Source organism: Protopterus annectens, chromosome 16.part0 (genome assembly GCF_019279795.1).
Source record: "Protopterus annectens isolate FY-2018-M chromosome 16.part0, PAN1.0, whole genome shotgun sequence".
Classification (NCBI taxonomy): Eukaryota; Metazoa; Chordata; order Ceratodontiformes; family Protopteridae; genus Protopterus; species Protopterus annectens.
Window position 1 is genome coordinate 879300867 of NC_056750.1, and position 20235 is coordinate 879321101.

The following is a 20235-nucleotide window of genomic DNA, read 5'->3' on the forward strand; positions in this document are numbered from 1 at the left end:
TGATCAATTTCAACAACTGGCTTAAGTACTGGTGTCATTCAAAGGGGATCCAATACCTGTCAGCTTGGGATGATATGCTCGACAAGCCACGATGCTTCGCTAGGGACGGCTTGCACCTGTCACCCCTGGGCTTTCGGATATTGACAAAGGCTCTTGCTACCCCCATAGTGCCTTTTTTAGGCAAGGCTCAAAAGACAAACCCACCTCCATAGGTATCACAAGGGATAAGAAACGAAGAGTAATGTTACTCAATGCCAGAAGTCTAAACCTCAAGATGCACGCACTCGAAACTCTCCTTAGCATGGAGAACATCGATATATGTGCAGTAACAGAAACCTGGTTCAGGGCTCCCGAGAGCACCCCAGCACTACCAGGTTATACCTCATACCATGCTTTTCCGCCCCAAAACCGAACCACAAAAGGAGGGGGAGTATCGATATTCATCAAAGATACCCACACCTCCAGGTTGGTGGCAAAGCACGAAGCATCAGAGACTATCCATGTGCAACTAACAGTGGGTAAAACTGCCTTCCAGTTTATAGCCTGCTACAGACCACCCTCCCAAACCCAGGAACCCCACTCGGCCTTCCTGAGAACACTGGAAAATATGAAGGTCTCTCCAAACACCATTATATTGGGCGACTTCAACTACCCAAACATAGACTGGTAGCATTACTCTAGCTCCAACACCCTAGCCCAAAGGTTCCTAGAATTTATAAACTCAAATGCTATGGAACAACTTGTTACCACTCCCACAAGAGGGGAAAACATACTGGACCTGATCATCATCAACATGGGGACTCTATGCTCCAGACCAGAAGTGTATCCCTCACTGGTAAGATCAGACCATAAACTAATCTCACTGGATATTCACATCCCGACCCCACCCCCTGCCCAGAAAACCACAGTGAAAAACTTCTCTAAAGCAAATTTCACACTCCTCAAAACCGAGGTGGAATCCTTCAAAGCCCCCGGGCCTGTGGAAAATACGGCCCAGACCGCAGAATCCTTTATAAACGCATTCTATGAACACCTTCAGGAATGCATGGATCATGCGATCCCAAATAAAACCAAGACCCAATCCTCCAAAGGCAGACGGTCTGTCTGGTGGACCCCAGCCATAAACAAACTATACAATAGAAGGAGGAAGCTACTAAATGATAGAGCAAAATCCCAAAAAGGGAAGGCATCACTGATCAGTATTAGCAAAAAACTACGGGCACTCATAAAATTGTCTAAGGCCAGCTTCGAGACAAATTGCACAGGACACTAAGGATAATCACAAGGCTTTCTTTAGTTATGTTAGGAACCTGCGTGGTAATTCCCAGATATGCTCAGAATTAGTCCAAAATGACAAAAAATACACTGAACCCACAGACATTGCCAACATCCTAGCTGACAGGTTCAGCGCAAACTCCCCCCACCAAAAGGGCAAATATCTATCCCAGCAGAGTGCTGCCCCCCTGACATCTCAGATGCTCAGGTAAGAGCCACCCTCTCCAAAGCAAAAAACACAGCATCAATGGGACCAGACGGTGTCCCGGGCTGCGTCCTACATGAACTCCAAGAAGAGCTAAACCCAAACATAAAACTACTGTTCAATCTCAGCCTTACTACAGGATATGTGCCCAAAGAGTGGCGTACAGCAACAGTGGTCCCTCTCCATAAAGGTGGTGCCTCAACGGATCCTGGAAACTATCGCCCCATAAGCCTGACTAGCTTGGTCTACAAAGCTATGGAAAGGATCATCATGGACCTCATAAATAAAGATATTGGGGACCTACAGACACTGGATCCTACCCAGTTCGGCTTTGTTAAGGGCAGATCCTGCCTCTTAAACCTGGTTGATTTCTTTGAAACAGTCACCAAGGCCATTGACGAGGGGAAGGTGGTCCACACAGCCTACCTGGACCTCGCATAAAAGCCTTCGATACAATACCCCACTGGCATTATAGATAAGCTCACCAGCTTAAATATAAACCCCTATGTCACTATATGGATTGCAAACTGGCTCAAGGACAGAACCCACATGGTTAGAATTGCTGGAGCCATGTCAGACTCCAAACCAGTTACAAGTGGTGTCCCACAAGGCTCAGTCCTGGGACCTCTCTTGTTCGGTATATATTTCTCGGAGGTACAGGCCAACACGGAAGGACTGTGGCTGACCAAGTTCGCAGAGGACTGCAAACTGGGCACCATAATCGACTCTCCAGCCGACACAAGCATCCTCCAAAAGGGCCTCATAGAAACAGACAACTGGTGCCAGAGCCATGGCCTCAAGCTAAATGCCAAAAAGTGTATAGTCATCCCCTTTGGAAAAAACAAAGTGCCCACAAATTACCACACAGGTGGTAATCCATTAAGTACAGAAGAAGTAATTAGGGACCTGGGGACCCAAGTTGATAGCAATCTCTCATTTGACAACCACGTGGCCAAAGTGGTTAGAAAAACATTTTATATAGCCTACCTAATCATGAAGGGATTCACATATAGATCACGGGAGGTCATCGTGCCTCTCTACTCATCCCTCATCAGGCCCACAATTGAGTACAATGCCCCTTTTGGGATGGACCTTACCAGACACCTGCAGCAACTGGAAAGACCCCAAAAGTACCTCACCAAGAGGATCAAAGGACTCAAACAGATGCCATAAGCTGCCCGGTTAAAGAAACTCCAGCTCTACTCAGTAGCATGCCACCTGTTCAGAGGCAATCTGTGCCTGACGTATAAAGCCATGTCCAACCCGGAATTAATGGACATGCTGCACCTCAGAAAATCCAAATCCCATCGAGCTACGCCTGAGAGACTTGAACCTCAGCACTGAAATAAATAGGACATGCTGGAGGGACAGATTCATAACCCAGAGGCTCCCTTCACTCTGGAATAAAATCCCAGTCCAGGTTAGGCAGAGTCCTTCATTGACTCTCTTCAAGAGGAATCTTGATGAGTGGATGGGAGATCGTAGGTTTACCCCGGGTATCACTTCTGTGTCACTGTTAGACAGAGGCACAGTATACTAACCTCGAAAAAGGACATAGCAAAAAAAATTTAAAATGGGTGGCGAAAGCCAAACACATTCTGGCTAGGCTTATAAATGCCCTAGGGCAGATAGCCTAGTATGAACCTATGAACCTATGAAAGCCTCAGGGTGGCTGTAATATGGCAAAACTGCAGGTAGAGCTAGAGAGTTAGTTACGTGAATCCAAAGCAGGAAGTGATATCAGCAAGAGGAATGTTCAACTGCATCTCTATATTTAATGCAAAAGGTCCTCCTGGTGTATTCCAACTCAGGGCAGGACAAGCTTAGTACTTTACATAGAAATCTGTGAATGTGCTATAATTTGCAGAAATACATTTAATTACCAAATTATCTACTTTCATAATGTCTGATTCCAAGCAAGCCACTTTATAAATCCACATCTTGTCATCTGTGAAAGGAACCAAACATAGTTAATAGATTCTACACTGTAAATAAATAGTATAAAGTCCATGGAGTGCAGTGATTATGCTCTGATATTCAGAAAAAAAGAAATCAGTTAAGCACTACTGTAGCATGAGACCCAATCTTAACAAATGATCTGAAGTTGTTTTTCATTTGGTCTTCAACCTGTGGGTTCGGATCCAATATCAAAACTGACTTAGATGTATACTATAGTTTTAGGACCCCAAAAATCTGAGATCCTCCACTAGCCATAATTCCCTGCTGTCCCATCATCCCTCTGATCTCATTTGCCGCACTTTTGAACAGCGATTATCTGAGCTCCTTTTGGTTTGAGTCGTTTTCTTTAAAAATTTCTTTAAAAGTTGCTTCTATCTAGTATAGTTCTTCTTTCAATACCTATCATTATTATCGGTCTGGGTCCGTTTCTCGTTATGATTCTTTCTGCTTCTCTTTAATCTTTCATTTCCCCCTACTTTGTGTGTGTGTGTATACATACATATATACATATATATATATATATATATATATATGGTTCCCATTCAGAAGCCTGAAACATCATAAGCCTGAAAATCAAAATCCTGAAACCAAAAGCCTGAAAATTCAGAATCCTGAAAACTCAAAATCCTGAAAGACCAAAATCCTGAAAGACCAAAATCCTGAAACTCAAAATCCTGAAAACACAAATAATGCTAATATGTCACTATAAAGACACTAATATCTACCAACTGACCCTGACCCTAACCTAAACCCTAAGGTCCGCACTATCGCACACTCACCTGACCCGCCCTAAACCTAACTCAACCCCAATATTTGTCACTATTGCATACATGCCTAACCTGCGCCCTAACCCTAACTCACTTAAACCGCCCTAACCCTAAAATAAAACCAACGCACACTTACCTGACCCCAGCATGACCTAACACCACAGGGCTAACAATAGCAAAGCCACAATGCCATCAGTATGTCTATTTTGTGTTTTCAGGATTTTGAGTTTCAGGATTTTGGTCTTTCAGGATTTTGGTCTTTCAGGATTTTGAGTTTTCAGGATTCTGAATTTTCAGGCTTTTTGGTTTCTTGTTTCAGGCTTCTGAATGGGAACCATATATATATATATATATATATATATATATATATATATATATATATATATATATAAACTAAGTAATTATCTCCTATTTAGTTTAGCTACTGTATCTTCTAAGTTTCTCCTGTTTGAAACCCCAGCCCTTTTTTCCAGGTTATTTGTCTTTTGGCTTACCATGTCTGATAAACCAGTGGGGTTTAAAAAAATGTGCTATGTGTGGGCATAAAATCTCACTTTCCAATGCCCACACGGAGTGTGTTGTTTGCTTGGGGGCCTCTCACTTGGACTCCTCTTGCTCTATTTGTGCTGGTTTCAATCAGCGCATGATGACTGACAGAAGAAATAAGATGATCCTCAAGGGTCTCCTGCCTTCTTCTTCTGGTTCTTCTTCAACTTCAGGGGCTCAAACCACCATCAAGAAACACAAGGAAAAGAAAATGCACATGGACAGAGGTTCTTCCTTGCATGGTGAGCCTTCTCGCAAGTCCGCCAAAACCTCTGATCCTAAGTCCTTGGATCCGAGTGTCAGTGCCAGCGCCAGTCTCAAATATTCTCTCTGGAGCCCATTACCTCAAGACCTAAGGTGCCACTGCTTCAGTCACCTAGACCAACCTCCAGGCCACCTTCTGTTACTTCATCTGCCAGGTCCTCCTGGAGCATCTCTGATGGTCCTAAAGGCACAAATTCAACTGGGGTTTTGCCCACTCCATCCCGTGTTGGATCCAGTAGCCACCAGCCTTATGTTCCCATTTCTCCTTCTCCGATCTGATCCTCAGCTTCAGAGTTGTCAGATCTGAGGTTCCTGAAAGCAGACACATCAGAGCAGAGAGCTACTGTTACCTGGAGTAGTTTGGCCCAGACAGTCTTGGATCGGGGCAACTCTTGGAGCCATAGTGCAGGTGTCGGATACGAGAGTTTGATGTCAGCTGTAAAGTTTTTGGAGCTGTCTCTTCCCCTCGGTGCTCTACAGTACAGCTCCGACTCCCCTCTCAGACCCTGGAGCAATGGGAACTTGTAGAATTTCTCTGCTGACAGCTTTGGCTCTGGTGGAGGTTCCTTCTGATTCCTGTTTCCCTTGGCATTCAAGGTGGTGGAGAAGGTTCTCTCCACCCCTAGGAGAAACTCAATTTTCCCTCTCTTGGAGCTTGGTCCCTCATCAGGAGAATTTGTGCAAGAGTTATCCTTTCTGTCTCCTCTGGAGCACCTCTCCGAGGAGGTTCCTCATAAGCATAAGTGCAAAAGGAGACACATGGATTCATCTCTGGAATCCCTCATTAAGGACACCAACTTGAAGGAATGGGAAGGGTCCCCAAGATCCCCACCTGAGGATGTCTCATTTGGAGACATCATGGAAATCCTGCACCAGAAATGTGGGTGGTCCACCCAAAACCCTTACCCAGAAGAGTTGGTTTTCCTGGAAGCCTTTGGGACAGGCCTATCTACATCTTGGGTGTCCCCCCCGTGGACCCTCTTATTGACCTCATCTCCCGCAGGGTGTAAAAAGAGCTGGACACAGCGGAACCCATTCTCAAAAACCCAAACAAGATCCTTAGCACCCCTTCAGATGGACCCCTTGGACTAAGGGTTTCCCTGTCAATGCCATGGTGGCTGCAGCAGTGACCAAGAAGAAGCCGGCCCAGGAAAGCTCCTCTGTTCAACCCCCCAAACCAGGAGTCTCAGGCAGTAGACAGGTTTGGGAAGCGGGCGTATGTTTCAGCTACCTTCAATTTGTGGGCACTGAACTATATGGCACATGTGACCAGACTTCAGAGAGACTTGGTAAATGAGCTCTCCAGTCCTGCCCCAAGGTCCATTGTCTGCAGAGGGACAGAAAACCTTTTCCTCCAGAATGGCCACTCTCCTGTCTATAGCTAACATGTCCATGAGGCTAATCTCACATAAAGCAGAGGGTGCTTCATGGGCAGCTGGTTCAGGCATTGCTATAAGGCACCACGGATTTCACGATACCCATTAAGGTGTCTTTTACTAATGTCCCTTTTAATGGATCATCTTTGTTTAGCTATTGGTTAGAAACCTGCTCTCCCAGAGTGAAAATGACAGGAAGACCTTATCTGCCATCAGAATTTGTTTTGCCACTCCTCAATGGTCCTTTTCCAGAAACCAACTTGGTGGCAAAAAGTTGTGGATCCGAAGATCTCAAGGCCCTTTCCAGGAATCCTCCAGAGGCAGAGGTGGAAATGTTTGTAAAGGCAAAGCGGGTCCCATGAACCAAGGGTCTCAAGATAACTTGTAGGACAGGCCCTATCAGCGATCCTAAAGGATTGCCCGACTGCTCATTTCTGGAGGCAGTCGGGGAACATCTTTCTCTACACCCAACAGCTTGGGAATCCATCACAAATGAACATTGGGTGTTAAACATAAGTCCCTCCCTGATATCCCACCCAGTCAGATGGAGGCTGCAGCCTTACAAATTTCAAAGATGCTTGCAAAAAGAGTCATCCAGACTATCCCCCAAGATGAGTTTGGATCAGACATGTATTACAGATTCTTTCTAGTGCTCAAGAAAACAGGGGACCTCAGACCCATTCTGGATCTGACAATCCTAAACAAGTCAGTTGCCAATTCAAAGTTCCGAATGGTCACAATTCAGTCCATTCTTCCCTTCATGCAAAAGGATGACTGGATGTGCTAGACAGACCTTCAGGATGCATGCTATCTCATCAAAATGAACAGGTGCTCCTGAAGGTTTCTTTGCTTCCGGCTGGGAGTCAATCATTACCAGTTCACAGTACTCCCTTTTGTTCTCACCACATCCCCCAGGGTGTTCACCAGATTCATGGCAATAGTGGCGGCTCACCTGAGACTGTGAGGATTCCGTGCGTTTTCCTATCTGGACGTCTGGCTCCTCACTGCTCCTGTCAGGAATAGACTCCTCCAAGCCAGCGATTACCTACTTCAGCTACCCTAAACCTTGGGCATCTCTATCAATCTGAAGAAATCTCATCTACATCCGGTACAGGTGATGGACTTCATCGGAGCCTGTCTGGACATCATGACGCATTGCTTAGCTGTTCTTCCCCTGTACAGGATCTCCACACTCAGACTCCATGTATAGATTCTATACATTCTTATGCCTCCAGCTTATCTTGTCCTAACAGCACTGGGCTCTATGGCGGCCACCATAACTCTTGTTGCTACAGCTCCTCTTCACATGAGAGTTCTTCAGTGGACTCTAGCAATTCAATGGTCCCTCCTTTATTATCCTCTAAGCCATTCCATCAGGCTATCTTGAGTATGCAAGGAATCCCTTCTCTGCTGGTTTCAATCAGAGGTTCTAGAACCTTTGTCCTTCCTTCCTTAAAGGCCATGGTGACCACGGATGCCTTCCAGCTAGGGTAAGGGGGCATTACCTGGGTCAGACAGTCCAAGGCACCTGGTCCCCCTTAGAGACTAATTTGCATATAAACTTTCTGAGGAGGAGAGCAGTGCTCCTAGCACTGCAAGCCCTGCATACCCCTCTTCCCTCAGGAGCCATTGCAATTCAAACAGACATGTCCTTTGTTTGGTACATCAGCAAGCAGGGAGGAACCAAGTCTTATCCCTTATGTAGAGAGGCCACGAGCTTGTAGCAATGGGCAATCTCCTCCAACCACTTTCTAGTGGCAACACACATTCCGGGGAAGTCAAACATTCTAGAGGACAGGATCAGCAGGGTTATTTTGATGCCTCACAAGTGGTCGCTGAACCCTTCAGTGTCAAACATGATCTTCCAGAAATGGGATCAGCCTTGCTGCAATCTCTTTGCTTCTCCTTCCAACACCAAATGCAGTGAGTTTTTTGCCCTGATCCCTCCTCAGGAATGGTAACCGAGAGATGCTCTAGTCCATGCTTGGCCCCCCATCTAATTTATGCTTACCCCCCTCTTCCTCTCATTTTCAAATTTCTTCAGAAAGCTCAGAGGTTGAAGAGCAAAGTTATCCTCATTGTGCTCCCGTTTGGCCTCAACAAGTGTGGTTTCCCTTCCTTTGGTCTCAACTAGTACGTTCACCATGGACCCTGGTTCTTATTCCGATCTTCTCTCCCATTCTTCGGGACATCCTCACCCAGATCTATCCAACCTGAAATTGACCACTTGGTTACTCCAATTCCATTGATGGCTAGAAATCACAGGCTTTCTTCCTCAGTTAGAGATATTTCAGTAGCAGCACATAAAGCTTCCACTAGGAAAGTTTATAACAGCAAGTGAAAGAGATTTTATATTTAGGCCCACCAAAATCAATTGTATCATTTTATGGCTGCTGTTTCTGCTGTGGTAGATTTTTTAATGTCCATTCTTCATAGTGGCTCTAGCTTTTCCACTGTGAAGGTGCAACTGGCAGCTATCTCAAACTTCCACGTGGAGAAAATTGATTACCCTTCGCCTCTTCCAAGTTGTGCAAAACTCTTCTCAAGGGCACCTTCCTTCTTTGTCCTCCCATTAAGGATCCTTCTCCTCCTTGGGAGCTTACCATGGTCTTACAAGCTTTGGTTGTGCCTCCCTTTGAACCAGCAGCAAAGATGAATTTGAAGGTTTTGTCACGGAAAACTGCTTTCTTAGTAGCCATCACTTCAGCTGAAAGAGCATCTGAACTTCAAGAGTCATCTGTAAATCCACCCAATTTTGTCTTTCACAAAGATAGAGTTGCGTTGCATACCAACCTTTCTTTCCTGCCCAAGGTTGCTTCTGAGGCCAACATTAACCATGTCAATCTTTCAATTTTCTTCCCTAATTTCCAAAACAAAGGTGAACACAAACTCCATATGCTAGATGTGCACAGACAATGATGTTTTTATTTGGATAGAACTAAACATTTCAGAAAGTCTGACCAGCTTTTTGTGTCGTACTCCAAGGCTAAATTTGGGAAACCAATTTCCAAAGTTACTCTGGCAAATTGGATTACAAGCTGCATTTCCCTGGTTTACTCTATTAGTTGAATACCCTTGTCTGTACCCATCCAAGCTCATTCCACTAGGTCAGTATCCATTTCTGCTGCTTTCTGGTCTAGATACCCTTGTCTGTATCCATCCAAGCTCATTCCGCTAGGTCAGTATCCATTTCTGCTGCTTTCCGGTCTAGATACCCTTGTCTGTACCCATCCAAGCTCATTCCACTAGGTCAGTATCCATTTCTGCTGCTTTCTGGTCTAGATACCCTTGTCTGTACCCATCCAAGCTCATTCCACTAGGTCAGTATCCATTTCTGCTGCTTTCAGGTCTAGAGTTCCTATTGATGATATTTGCGCTGCAGCTACTTGGTCAAATTCACATGCTTTTATATCTCACTACAAACTGGACATTATTTCCAGAAACAGGGCATCCTTTGGTTCTGCTGTGCTCCAGAACATCCTTCCATAAGGGCCTCCCAAGATTTACATAGCTGGGAACTCTGTCCCACAGGTTGATGACCAAATGAAAAACAACAACTTCAGATAAAGAAGTTACATACTTACCATAGCGTTCCATCTGAGTTGTTGATTTTTGTCTTCAACCTTCCCTCCCTCCATCCCCTTCCAAATTCTTCCTCTCTGGTGACCTGCTGGATGTTGTTTTTTCGGTCACTACTCTATCCGTGTTTGAGCTCCTTAAGTACCCTTCTTCAGTTTTAGTCATGGTCATATGCTTTTGTCTGCTATTTATATGAATATTTGTATATAACAGTTAGCTTATGAAGAGCAAACTCAATCTGACAGATGAAGGGAGAGCAGGGCATTATGGGTATGAGAAGAGCTCAGATTTTTTGGATACTAGAGCTATAGTATATGGCTGATTTGGATCTGATATTGGATCCAAACCCAAATGAAAAAGCGACAACTCGGATGGAATGTTATGGTAAGTACTTAACTTCTTTATAAGCACTCCTCCTGTTTAACTTGTTTAACTGTTGATTAACTTAACAGACACTTCAGAGTTAAAATAGGATCCTCCCAATCAAAATCTGAACCTATTACCAAAGGTGTACCACAAGGATCCATTACTGCCCCCCTTCTTCTCCATATTCATTCACAAGCTTCCGTGTGACCACTTATCTATACCGATGACATGGTCATTTATCTATCAGGTCACTCTCACACTAACAGTCAGTTCCACTTCAAGTCACACTATGAGCGCCACCAAGGAATCATAAACCATAAAACTACTTCTCAACCCCACCAAGACCAAAACTATGCTTTCTGAAACTCCACCATTCGCCATGCACCTGACTATCTTTGACCTGTATAATCATTCCTCACAGATAACCTCCACCATGAAATACCTAGAACTATGGCTTAGTCATTAAGCTTCCATTTCCACACAGGCAAACTGAGAGGCAAAATAAACTCTCTCCTTTTCTAGGCCAGAAAATATCTCCCCTTTTCTATTTCAACCATCCACGGCAGCCATTGGTAAAGGAACTATCCTTTCTCAACTTGAATAAGGGCTCCCAATTTTTGATTCTAACTTGGATGAAAAACACTGCCACACTCCAGGCTATCTCTAACATCATCTGGTGATTCATTACAAACTCAACTCTCTGTAAGCATCACTGTATTGCCCTAGAAAAAGCTAAATGGCTACCCATAAAACAGAGATCTAACCTACAATTAGGATCCCAGCTATACAAACTACTCCACCTCCACACATTTGCTCCCCTTGCAGCTAGACTTCATGAAAAAAATATCCTCATACACCCTGAGACACCACTCAGAAGCCACACCAACTCTCACTAACTCTAGAACCAAACTCCACAGCACTGCACATGCTCTGTCACACTGACTCTCATTACCCTTATACCCAAGCTCCACAGCGCTGCACATGCTCTGTCACACCAACTCTCATTACCCCTAGAACCAAGCTCCACAGCACTGCACATGCTCTGTCACACTGACTCTCATTACCCCTAGAACCAAGCTCCACAGCACTGCACATGCTCTGTCACACCGACTCTCACTACCCCTAGAACCAAGCTCCACAGCACTGCACATGCTGTCACACTGACTCTCATTACCCCTAGAACCAAGCTCCACAGCACTGCACATGATCTCTTCTGTCAGGCACCTACTCTTTGGCAAGCTCTCCCCATCAACATTAAAGAAATCAACACTTACTCCATATTCAGAATGTAACTCTAATAGAACTTCTTCATCCAAGCCAAACACTCCTGCTTCAACACAAGACATATCACCTGACCTATTTCCTTTCAGAATCTCTTCTCCTCTCTCAGGATTCACTGAAGATTCACCCAGATTAGAAACTAATCTATATACTGCACATTACACTCACCCTGAGTGCACACTGCACTGTGCTTGTTCACTAGAATGTATATTTACAGTTTTGTCAATGTAATTAGTCTGAACTACCCTGTTATTTGCTTACATTTCTGCATTTTTTTGTTTGTGAAATGTTTTGCATCTCACCCTGGCTGTGCCTGAAATTGGTCAATACTGATCATTATACGACACCCCCGTTAATATTCCAAAACGTGCACACTGATTGGTCAGCATGCATATTGTAAATCAGACTTATACTGATGGAAAAAGGTCCGGTCGCCTGGACTTTTTCCATTAGTACAAGTCTTTTTTTACAGCGACGGAGAACGCAAGATCTCCGTTGCTGTTTAGACAATGTCTCACTATGTTAAAGGAGTTTAACATAACGAGATGGCTTTAAAAAAAGTAACGGAGATCTTCCTTTCTCCATTGCTTTTTTTACAGCTGTCTCGCTATGTTCAACTCCTTAAACATAGTGAGACACTTTGTAAAAAGCAACGAAGATCTTGCTTTCGCCATTGCTTCCACCCACAGCTGTGATGAACTGGGTAAGCATACGCATGCGCAGTACATCAGAACTGCTCCACACTACCAGACAGCTGTGGAAGGGCCGCAAGGAGGCATTATACAGTGCCATTATTTAAGAAAAGTAAGTATTGTTTTCTTAAATAATGTCATTGTAGAATAGCAATAACCTACTTCTGGGTGTGGGTAATGTTGGATTTACCCACGGTTGTCTTTGTTTGACCACTCGGGCTTCGCTCTTGTGACCAAATCACACCAACAGTGGGTAAATCCAGCATACTACTCCAGTAAAAAAAAAATATATAAATAAATAAAGTCAGGTCTTACATTAGACAGTCAAATCTACCAGTAGTGACCATCAAAAGACAGTGTTAGAATTTAAAAAAAAAATAGTTTTTGCCTCTGGTCTGTACCAATAATGTGTCCCTCACCTCCTCTCATAAACTTGACTTCAATCATTCAGTGGTTTGTCCAAAAAACAAATATTTTATGAGAAACAGACCAAACACATCAGTTGCATTTGAGAGGCATGGCACCATGTTACATTGTTTGCCTGACAGCACTCATCAAATGCTTTTCTTCCTGGGCCTCCTCTGAAAATGGGCTCATGCTCAGTCAGACAAACCCAGTTAACAAACATCACGATAAATAAATAAATAAAGAAAGAAAGAAAATTTGTCCAGTACTACGTAAAAAAAACTTCCTTATTCACCTGTTTTCTCCTTCACAGTTCCAGGGGGTCAGGGTTGAATCCTGACCTCCGATTATGGTTTGTGTAAAGCTTTGTATGTTTCTCCTGCGTCCCACTGTTTTTCTCCAAGAGCTAGAATTCCCTTCTACTTCCTGAAAATATGATGCCTGAAATGGATTTTGTAAACCCATCTATAGTCTTGAGTATTAGCGGCTATATCCCCGGTAATGGCCAAAAAAAAAAAGGCCCACAAGGCACCTGATCACTTATCTGACTAGCAAATAAAACATCTTGGCATAGCATTTCAATATGGCACACACGTCTCGAAATAAAACTCACAAAATATGATTGGACTACACTCACCTAATGAGATCAAGGTTTCATAGTTCTGTACCATCACTTCCCTGTGAAGCTGCTTGTCTTGTTTTCTTAGCTTCTTCCACTCCTCTTCTGAGAAAGTGACAGCAACATCCTCAAAGGTTTCTGGAACCTGTAAAAGATGCACATCATGCGCTTCAACTTTTCATTTCACTGCAAACTACATAAAAGTGGTCATAATTCAGCAGGAAACCGTCATTTGTTACAGTTACGTGTAGTTATATCACTATCACAGCAACACACTGTTCACTCATTAAACAAGACTCAGTGCCCCCTTTATACTGTAATAAGTAAATGGCTGATCCTCCCATCCAACAGCTCTGTCGGATAATGCCTGCAGACACATTCCAAAGAAATGGGTGGTTGGCATTATAGCAGTCAGGAATCATTTGGGGGGATAAGCTTAAAGCATCAGCAAAGAAAAGATCAAAATGTTACTAAAGAACGGAGACAGATACAGAATAGCAAATTATCAACGCCAGGGATTTTATTTGGTTTTAAATATGGTACGCTGGTGGAAGAAAGAAGACCAAAGAAAGGCAGCTAAACTGGATATTACTGGGCCCATTATATTCATTGGTATTGGGAGGTGAGTGAGTGGACAGATGATTCAACCCAAGAGGTGACCTGGCAATGGGACAGAACAGCGTGATATGTGATCAGAGAGCTAAACAATAAGGGCATGGGGCCATGTTGTGCATCTTCTGGCTAAGATCTTAAAGGCCCTGAACTCTGTGGGTTAAAAAATAATAGGTGGAAGTGAGAGTGAGAAGAAAGTTCAGCTATGAGGACTGAATGGAACACGACCAAAAACCCATGTTAAGGAAACGCAATTAGTACTGGATGACATGATTTAAGGGTAGGAAAATTGTCAACTGGAGTGAAACCTAAGTGGACAGAAAGGAGCAACAGGACCATGACTAAGTGTGGACAGAAACATGAGTGGACATAAAATGTAGGGGGTATAGGGTAATAGTATGTGGGAGAGGTTTCAGAAGGAATTTGTACAGTATTAAAAGGGGAAGGCTGTCAGATATGCTCTAATATATCAGTTTGTGTTTAGCAGTGGAAAGTCACTTCATCTGATGGAGGTGACTGAGTGGTCTGGATTAATGGATGGACTATGGACCAGTAAAGCAAATGAAATTAGTTGTCAGTAATGGCGCTACAGATGGGAGCCCACGGAGAATGTTCCAAGGAGAGCTGATGCCACGGGACAAGAATAACAGTCAAGGGAGAGAGTATCCAGAGCAAGGACATGTTAATTCCACATGTTAGCTACACTGGTGAATGACTGCAGCAAGTGTGTGTTTGTGTGTGTGGGGGGGGGGGGCTGTAGAGAAGCAATCAATACATATAACACCACACTGTAGAAACAACAGTCATCCCCTTTCATAACGGAGGACCTTCAACAGACCCTGGAAACTACAGAATCATTAGCATGATTAGTTTTATTTGCAAAGCCATGGAAAGAATTATCATAGAACTTATCAACAAGGGCATGGAAGATCTTCAGACAATGGATCTGGTAGACCTCTTTTAAAGGAAAACTTAATGTAAACCCTTATGCTAGCCACTGGATTGAAAATTGGATGACCAACAGATCCCAGGTTATGAAAATTGCTGGTATCCTATTTGAACATAAAAAAGTGATCTTTGAAAAGGTCGCTAAGGCAAAGGATAAGGGTGAAACGATGCATACTGCCTACCTAGAGCTAGCTAAATAATTTGATACAATACCCCACTTGAGCATTGCCAACAAACTTATAGAACTAGGTATAAATCCCTTTATAACATGCTGGATAGCTAGCTGGCTCACTGATAGGACCCAGAAGGTTAGAATCGGTGAGGCCACCACTACAAAGAGGCCAGTCTCCAGTGAAGTCCGTCTGGACCCTGTGCTAGGCCCACTCCTCTTTGGCATCTACTTCTCAGATGTCAATGCTAATGTTAAAGGCCTTTGGCTGACCAAGTTCACAGATGTTTGCAAACTGGGAGCAGTCAATGAATGCCACCCAAGATGAGAAGACCCTACAGGAATGTTTAATACAGGCAAACGCTTGGTGCCAAGCCATGGCTTAAAATTCAATACCAAGGAATTCATTATAGTACTGTTTGGGAAGTCTACCACCCCAGTAACTATGACATCAATAAAAAACACCCTTAAAAAGTTGATTCACTAGTCAGGGATCTCAAAACAAATGTAGACAGCAACCTAGCCTTCAACCTGCAACTGTCCAAGGTAGTAAGAAAATCCTTCCATGTTGTTCAACTTAGAAGCAAGGGCATGGCTTCTAGGTCAGTAGAGGTCATCATACCACTGTACTCACCCTTATGAGACCCATCCCAGATTATAATGCCCCTAAGGTACATACCTGACCAGACGTGCAGAAACTGAACAGCCACAAAGGTTTATTACAAAAAGAATAGAGAGAGTAAACACAATGTGTTATGCTGATCGCCTCAAAGCCCCGTCTCTTACTCCATATCATGCAGACTTCTGAGAGGTGATATTTGCCTGGCATACAGGGCATCCCTTGATCTTGTTTTAATCAATCTTTTGCATGTCTTCAAAACTACCATCAAAACTACTAGATTAAAAGACCTACATTTTGCTTGCGACACTAATAGGACATGCTGGAGAGACAGATATGTTTCTCAGATAATTCTCATTCTCTGGAACAGACTCCCCATCCTTCTGAAATAGAGTTCCTCCCTAGCCCTTTTTCAGTGCAACATGGACCAATAAATGGGCAATTGGAAATTCTCCCCAGTCTGGTTCCTATATCTCTGATGGACAGAGGCAGTCAGTAAATCACCACCGGATAAATCAAAGTTGTAGGCAGGATTGCCAGATGTCCCTATTTGAGTGGGACTGTCCCGGGATCAGCAGCCCGATCCAGAGCCCCCACTGCCAGTTAAAATCCAGTATATGAGCCAATCAAAAAAAAAATCACAAAACGGAGCTACTTCTGTTTAATGTGGAACTGGCTGATGTTCCACATTGAGCAGAAGATGGTCTGCTGTGTGATTTTTTGATTGGCTGGCATATCGGCATACGGGCCAATCAAAAATAGCCAAATGCGGAGCTACGCATTAAAGACCTTTGTTTTTTTGTCTTCACTTACTGTGAAAGATCTTTTTTTTTTGTCCCTACCTGGCCCGTCAGAAATGGCAATCCTGAACCCTGGTTGTAGGTCACATTTGTGTTGCACAGATAGGCTTATAAAGGCCCTAGTGTTCATTAGCCTAGTACACACTCATGAACCTATGAAGTCTAAGGACTAATTGTCTGCCCAACTCAAGGGCTTAACAGTCTCATTTATGCTTTCTTCCCCAGGTAAACAATGGCGCTGAACAGTATATGGCTTCTCTGCTGGTTTTTAACACAGTAACATGTGCCAGCTGTCAGCAGTGCAATATGCTTACATACAAACCTGTATTTATAATGTAGTTTATATTGCATATTTGAGCATCACTAATGTACATTTTCTTGACAATGTTATTTAATGTTTTACTTATTCACTGTTGCACCTTGGCTGTCTGTTGTACATGGAATCTTTGTCAAGTGCCTTTACGGCAGTTTAGAAAGCAAAACCACTGAAAAAAAGCATAGTGAGGAGTCCAAGAACAGAATTAGCATTCAAAGTTTAATATACTCCTTTCATCCAACAAAACGTCATCATAGTTTCTGATAAAGTCTTGTTGTATGGAAACGGCATATTAAACTTTGAATGCTAATTCTGTTCTTGGACTCCTGACTATGCTTTTTTTCAGTGTTTTTTGCATTTTAAGTTGTCATTTTACCACTGGTGGAATTGCCTTTATGGCAGTATACATTTTTTTCCTTCTTTGTATTCCTAACTGCATTTGTTACTTGCTATGGTCTTTGCTCTTGTGGTGTGGGGTCATCACTGAAATGTGGCCCTGGCTCACTTACCTGGATAACAACGTACTTATCCATGTATACATAAACAAATAAATGTATCTTGGTGAAATAATTTGTGCAATGTCTGTATGTGAAGTATAAAGTGTAACTGCAGAGGCAAGATAGTCTCTATTAATACAGGCTTCATTTCATGGCTACTAATAGATATAAATGTAATTCCTGCAATAACATCTATGAAGACAAGAAAGGGATGAGATACAGTCACAATACTGAGTACTGCTTCTCTACAGTCTCGATATCAGCTGTGCACCGTTACAGTACCTGCATAAATATTTTTCATATGTAAAGAAAAAAACAGAGCAGGTGTTTAATTTGCAATCTTTTAGTACTGTTATATAAAATAATACAAAAATATATACAAAAGCAAATGTTCTCTGTCTCACACACATACACAAACGTGCGCACACACACACACACACACACACACACACACACACACACACACACGTTGAACATTCTGAAATATCAGACTCATGTACAGTTTAGAGACATTATGTGCCTTGCTGACTGGTGAGGAAGGGGGGGGGGTTCAGCATTCATCTATGCACTGCCCAGTTACCTAGGAAGTATACTTCAGTATATTTTTATGAACAAATGGGACACCTTTTCTCTCCAGTTGCAGTGACCACACTTCTATCATGTACATGTATAGCATAGTGCAAAATCCGCAAATAGCAATCAAAGAGACCTCCACTAAAATCATGACACCAGTGGCTTTTCCTTAGTTACTCAGTGGCCTGAGCTGGACTGCACACACTTTATCCTAAGGTCAGTAGGGAACCCTAGCAGTCTCCTGTTCACATACCAGGAGAGTCAGCAGTAGTGCTAAAAGTAACCTATAAAGAACTAGTTTGTCATACTATATCCAGTTCTAATTCTACATCATATAACTATGCAGAAAGTTTACACTGCTTTATCCACTTTGTCATTTCAAAAATATTTAATACTTGCATAATTTGTTTATTCATTTCTGCAGACTCTATTGCCTAACATGGGCACATCACATTAGCAATGCTTGAAGTACAGGACTGGGAAACCTTAGAGATGTATTTATTGCCTAGAAAGGTAAATTCACTATCCAGTTCACTGTCCAGTAAGACATAATCACTTCCTACTACAGAACAGGGCTGGGAAAACATATAGAGATGTATTCACTGCCTAGAATGGTATATTTACTATGCAGTGCAGTAAAGGACTGAAAAATCATGAGATGTATTCACTGTCCAGTAAGATATATTCATTGCCTATTGCAGTATACGGCTGGGAAACCAGAGATGTATTCATTATCCAGAAAGGTATATAACTATCCAGTGCAGTAAAGGACTGAGAAATCATGAGATGTATTCACTGTCCAGTAAGATATATTCATTGCCTACTGCAGTATACGGCTGGGAAACCAGAGATGTATTAATTATCCAGAAAGGTATATAACTATCCAGTGCAGTAAAGGACTGAGAAATCATGACATGTATTCACTGTCCAGTAAGATATATTAATTGCCTACTGCAGTATATGGCTGGGAAACCAGAGATGTATTCATTATCCAGAAAGGTACATAACTATCCAGTGCAGTAAAGGACTGAGAAATCATGAGATGTATTCACTGTCCAGTAAGATATATTCATTGCCTACTGCAGTATACGGCTGGGAAACCAGAGAGGTATTCATTATCCAGAAAGGTATATAACTATCCAGTGCAGTAAAGGACTGAGAAATCATGAGATGTATTCACTGTCCAGTAAGATGTAATCATTGCCTAGTGCAGTACAGGGTTGGGAAACCATCAAAGCATATTATACAGAAGTGGGAAACCATCAAAGCTTATTAATCACCCAGTATGGTATATTCCTGCTCAGTCCAGTACAGGTCATGGAACCCACCAAGACACATTCACTGTCCAGTAAGCCTTATTCATTGCCTAGTGCAATTCAGGTCTGGGAAACCACTGATGTGTATTCACATACCAGTAAGATATATTCAGGTGTTCAGTGCAGTGCAGTACAGTTCTGGGAAACCACTGAGGCAGATGTTTCATTCTATCTGGTATCTGTTCAGTTGGCTGGTTAAACCCATGTCAGGGAAACAACTTTGTTGCACTTCAGAAACACAGGATTAAGTTCAAGAACTGCTCTGGACTGCTCTTTAAAACAATTCCCTTCCCACTTTTACGCATAAATCAGTTATGCAGAATTGAACAGTAACAAGAATTCCTGAAGACAAGCTTCTAAAAATGCCATTACCTGGGGTACCATCAAATGAATGCACTCTAAATGCTTAAAGTTCTACAAAACCTTTTTTTTTTTTTTTTTTTTTTTTTTTTTGCAGACAACCAAGCTTAAAGTGAAGCATATACAAAACCACATAAGGTTTAGCCAAGTTGGTATCTATGTAACTATGCAACTTTTTTAAACAAGGGAATGTCCTTCCTAAGATCTATGGCGGCACTTGTTAGAAGAAGGAAGGGAAAAAATAACGATCAAAGAAAATGACGGCTGTTGGTGAAACCATGTTTACCGCGAGATAACATCCTGGGAAACATCTGCAGCTCCAGCTCTGACAGCCCATCAACCATTAATGAAATGCTTAACTAAGGCAAGAAATGGCTTGGCAGTTGTACCCAAAATTTGATAGGAGGTGACTTCAACATGGCTCTAAACATGTTTAAGGAGAGAATGTTGACTGGGAAATCTATACACCAACCTACTTCTTCAGCAGTTAATATGGGTGTGATTAAATTGCCACTACGTGACTGATATATTTATTACACATACATATATATATATACACACACACACACACACACACACACACACACACACACACACACACACAAAATCTATTTGTACATTCAGTGTGCCGTTTGAAGGCAGGTTTTAAGCCAGTTACACAACTGACTCATCAGTCATTCTCCAGCACATC

General features: G+C 42.7%; 1 protein-coding gene across 1 annotated transcript in view; it reads right to left on the reverse strand.

The window, feature by feature from the left end:
• The window catches only part of LOC122790677, a 560216-nt gene that overhangs the window by 152597 nt on the left and 387384 nt on the right, over positions 1-20235 (reverse strand). Inside the window, exon 14 of the mRNA XM_044058200.1 lies at positions 13353-13479. Coding sequence (XP_043914135.1) covers positions 13353-13479 — 127 coding nt within the window. The remainder of the gene's footprint in view (positions 1-13352; positions 13480-20235) is intronic.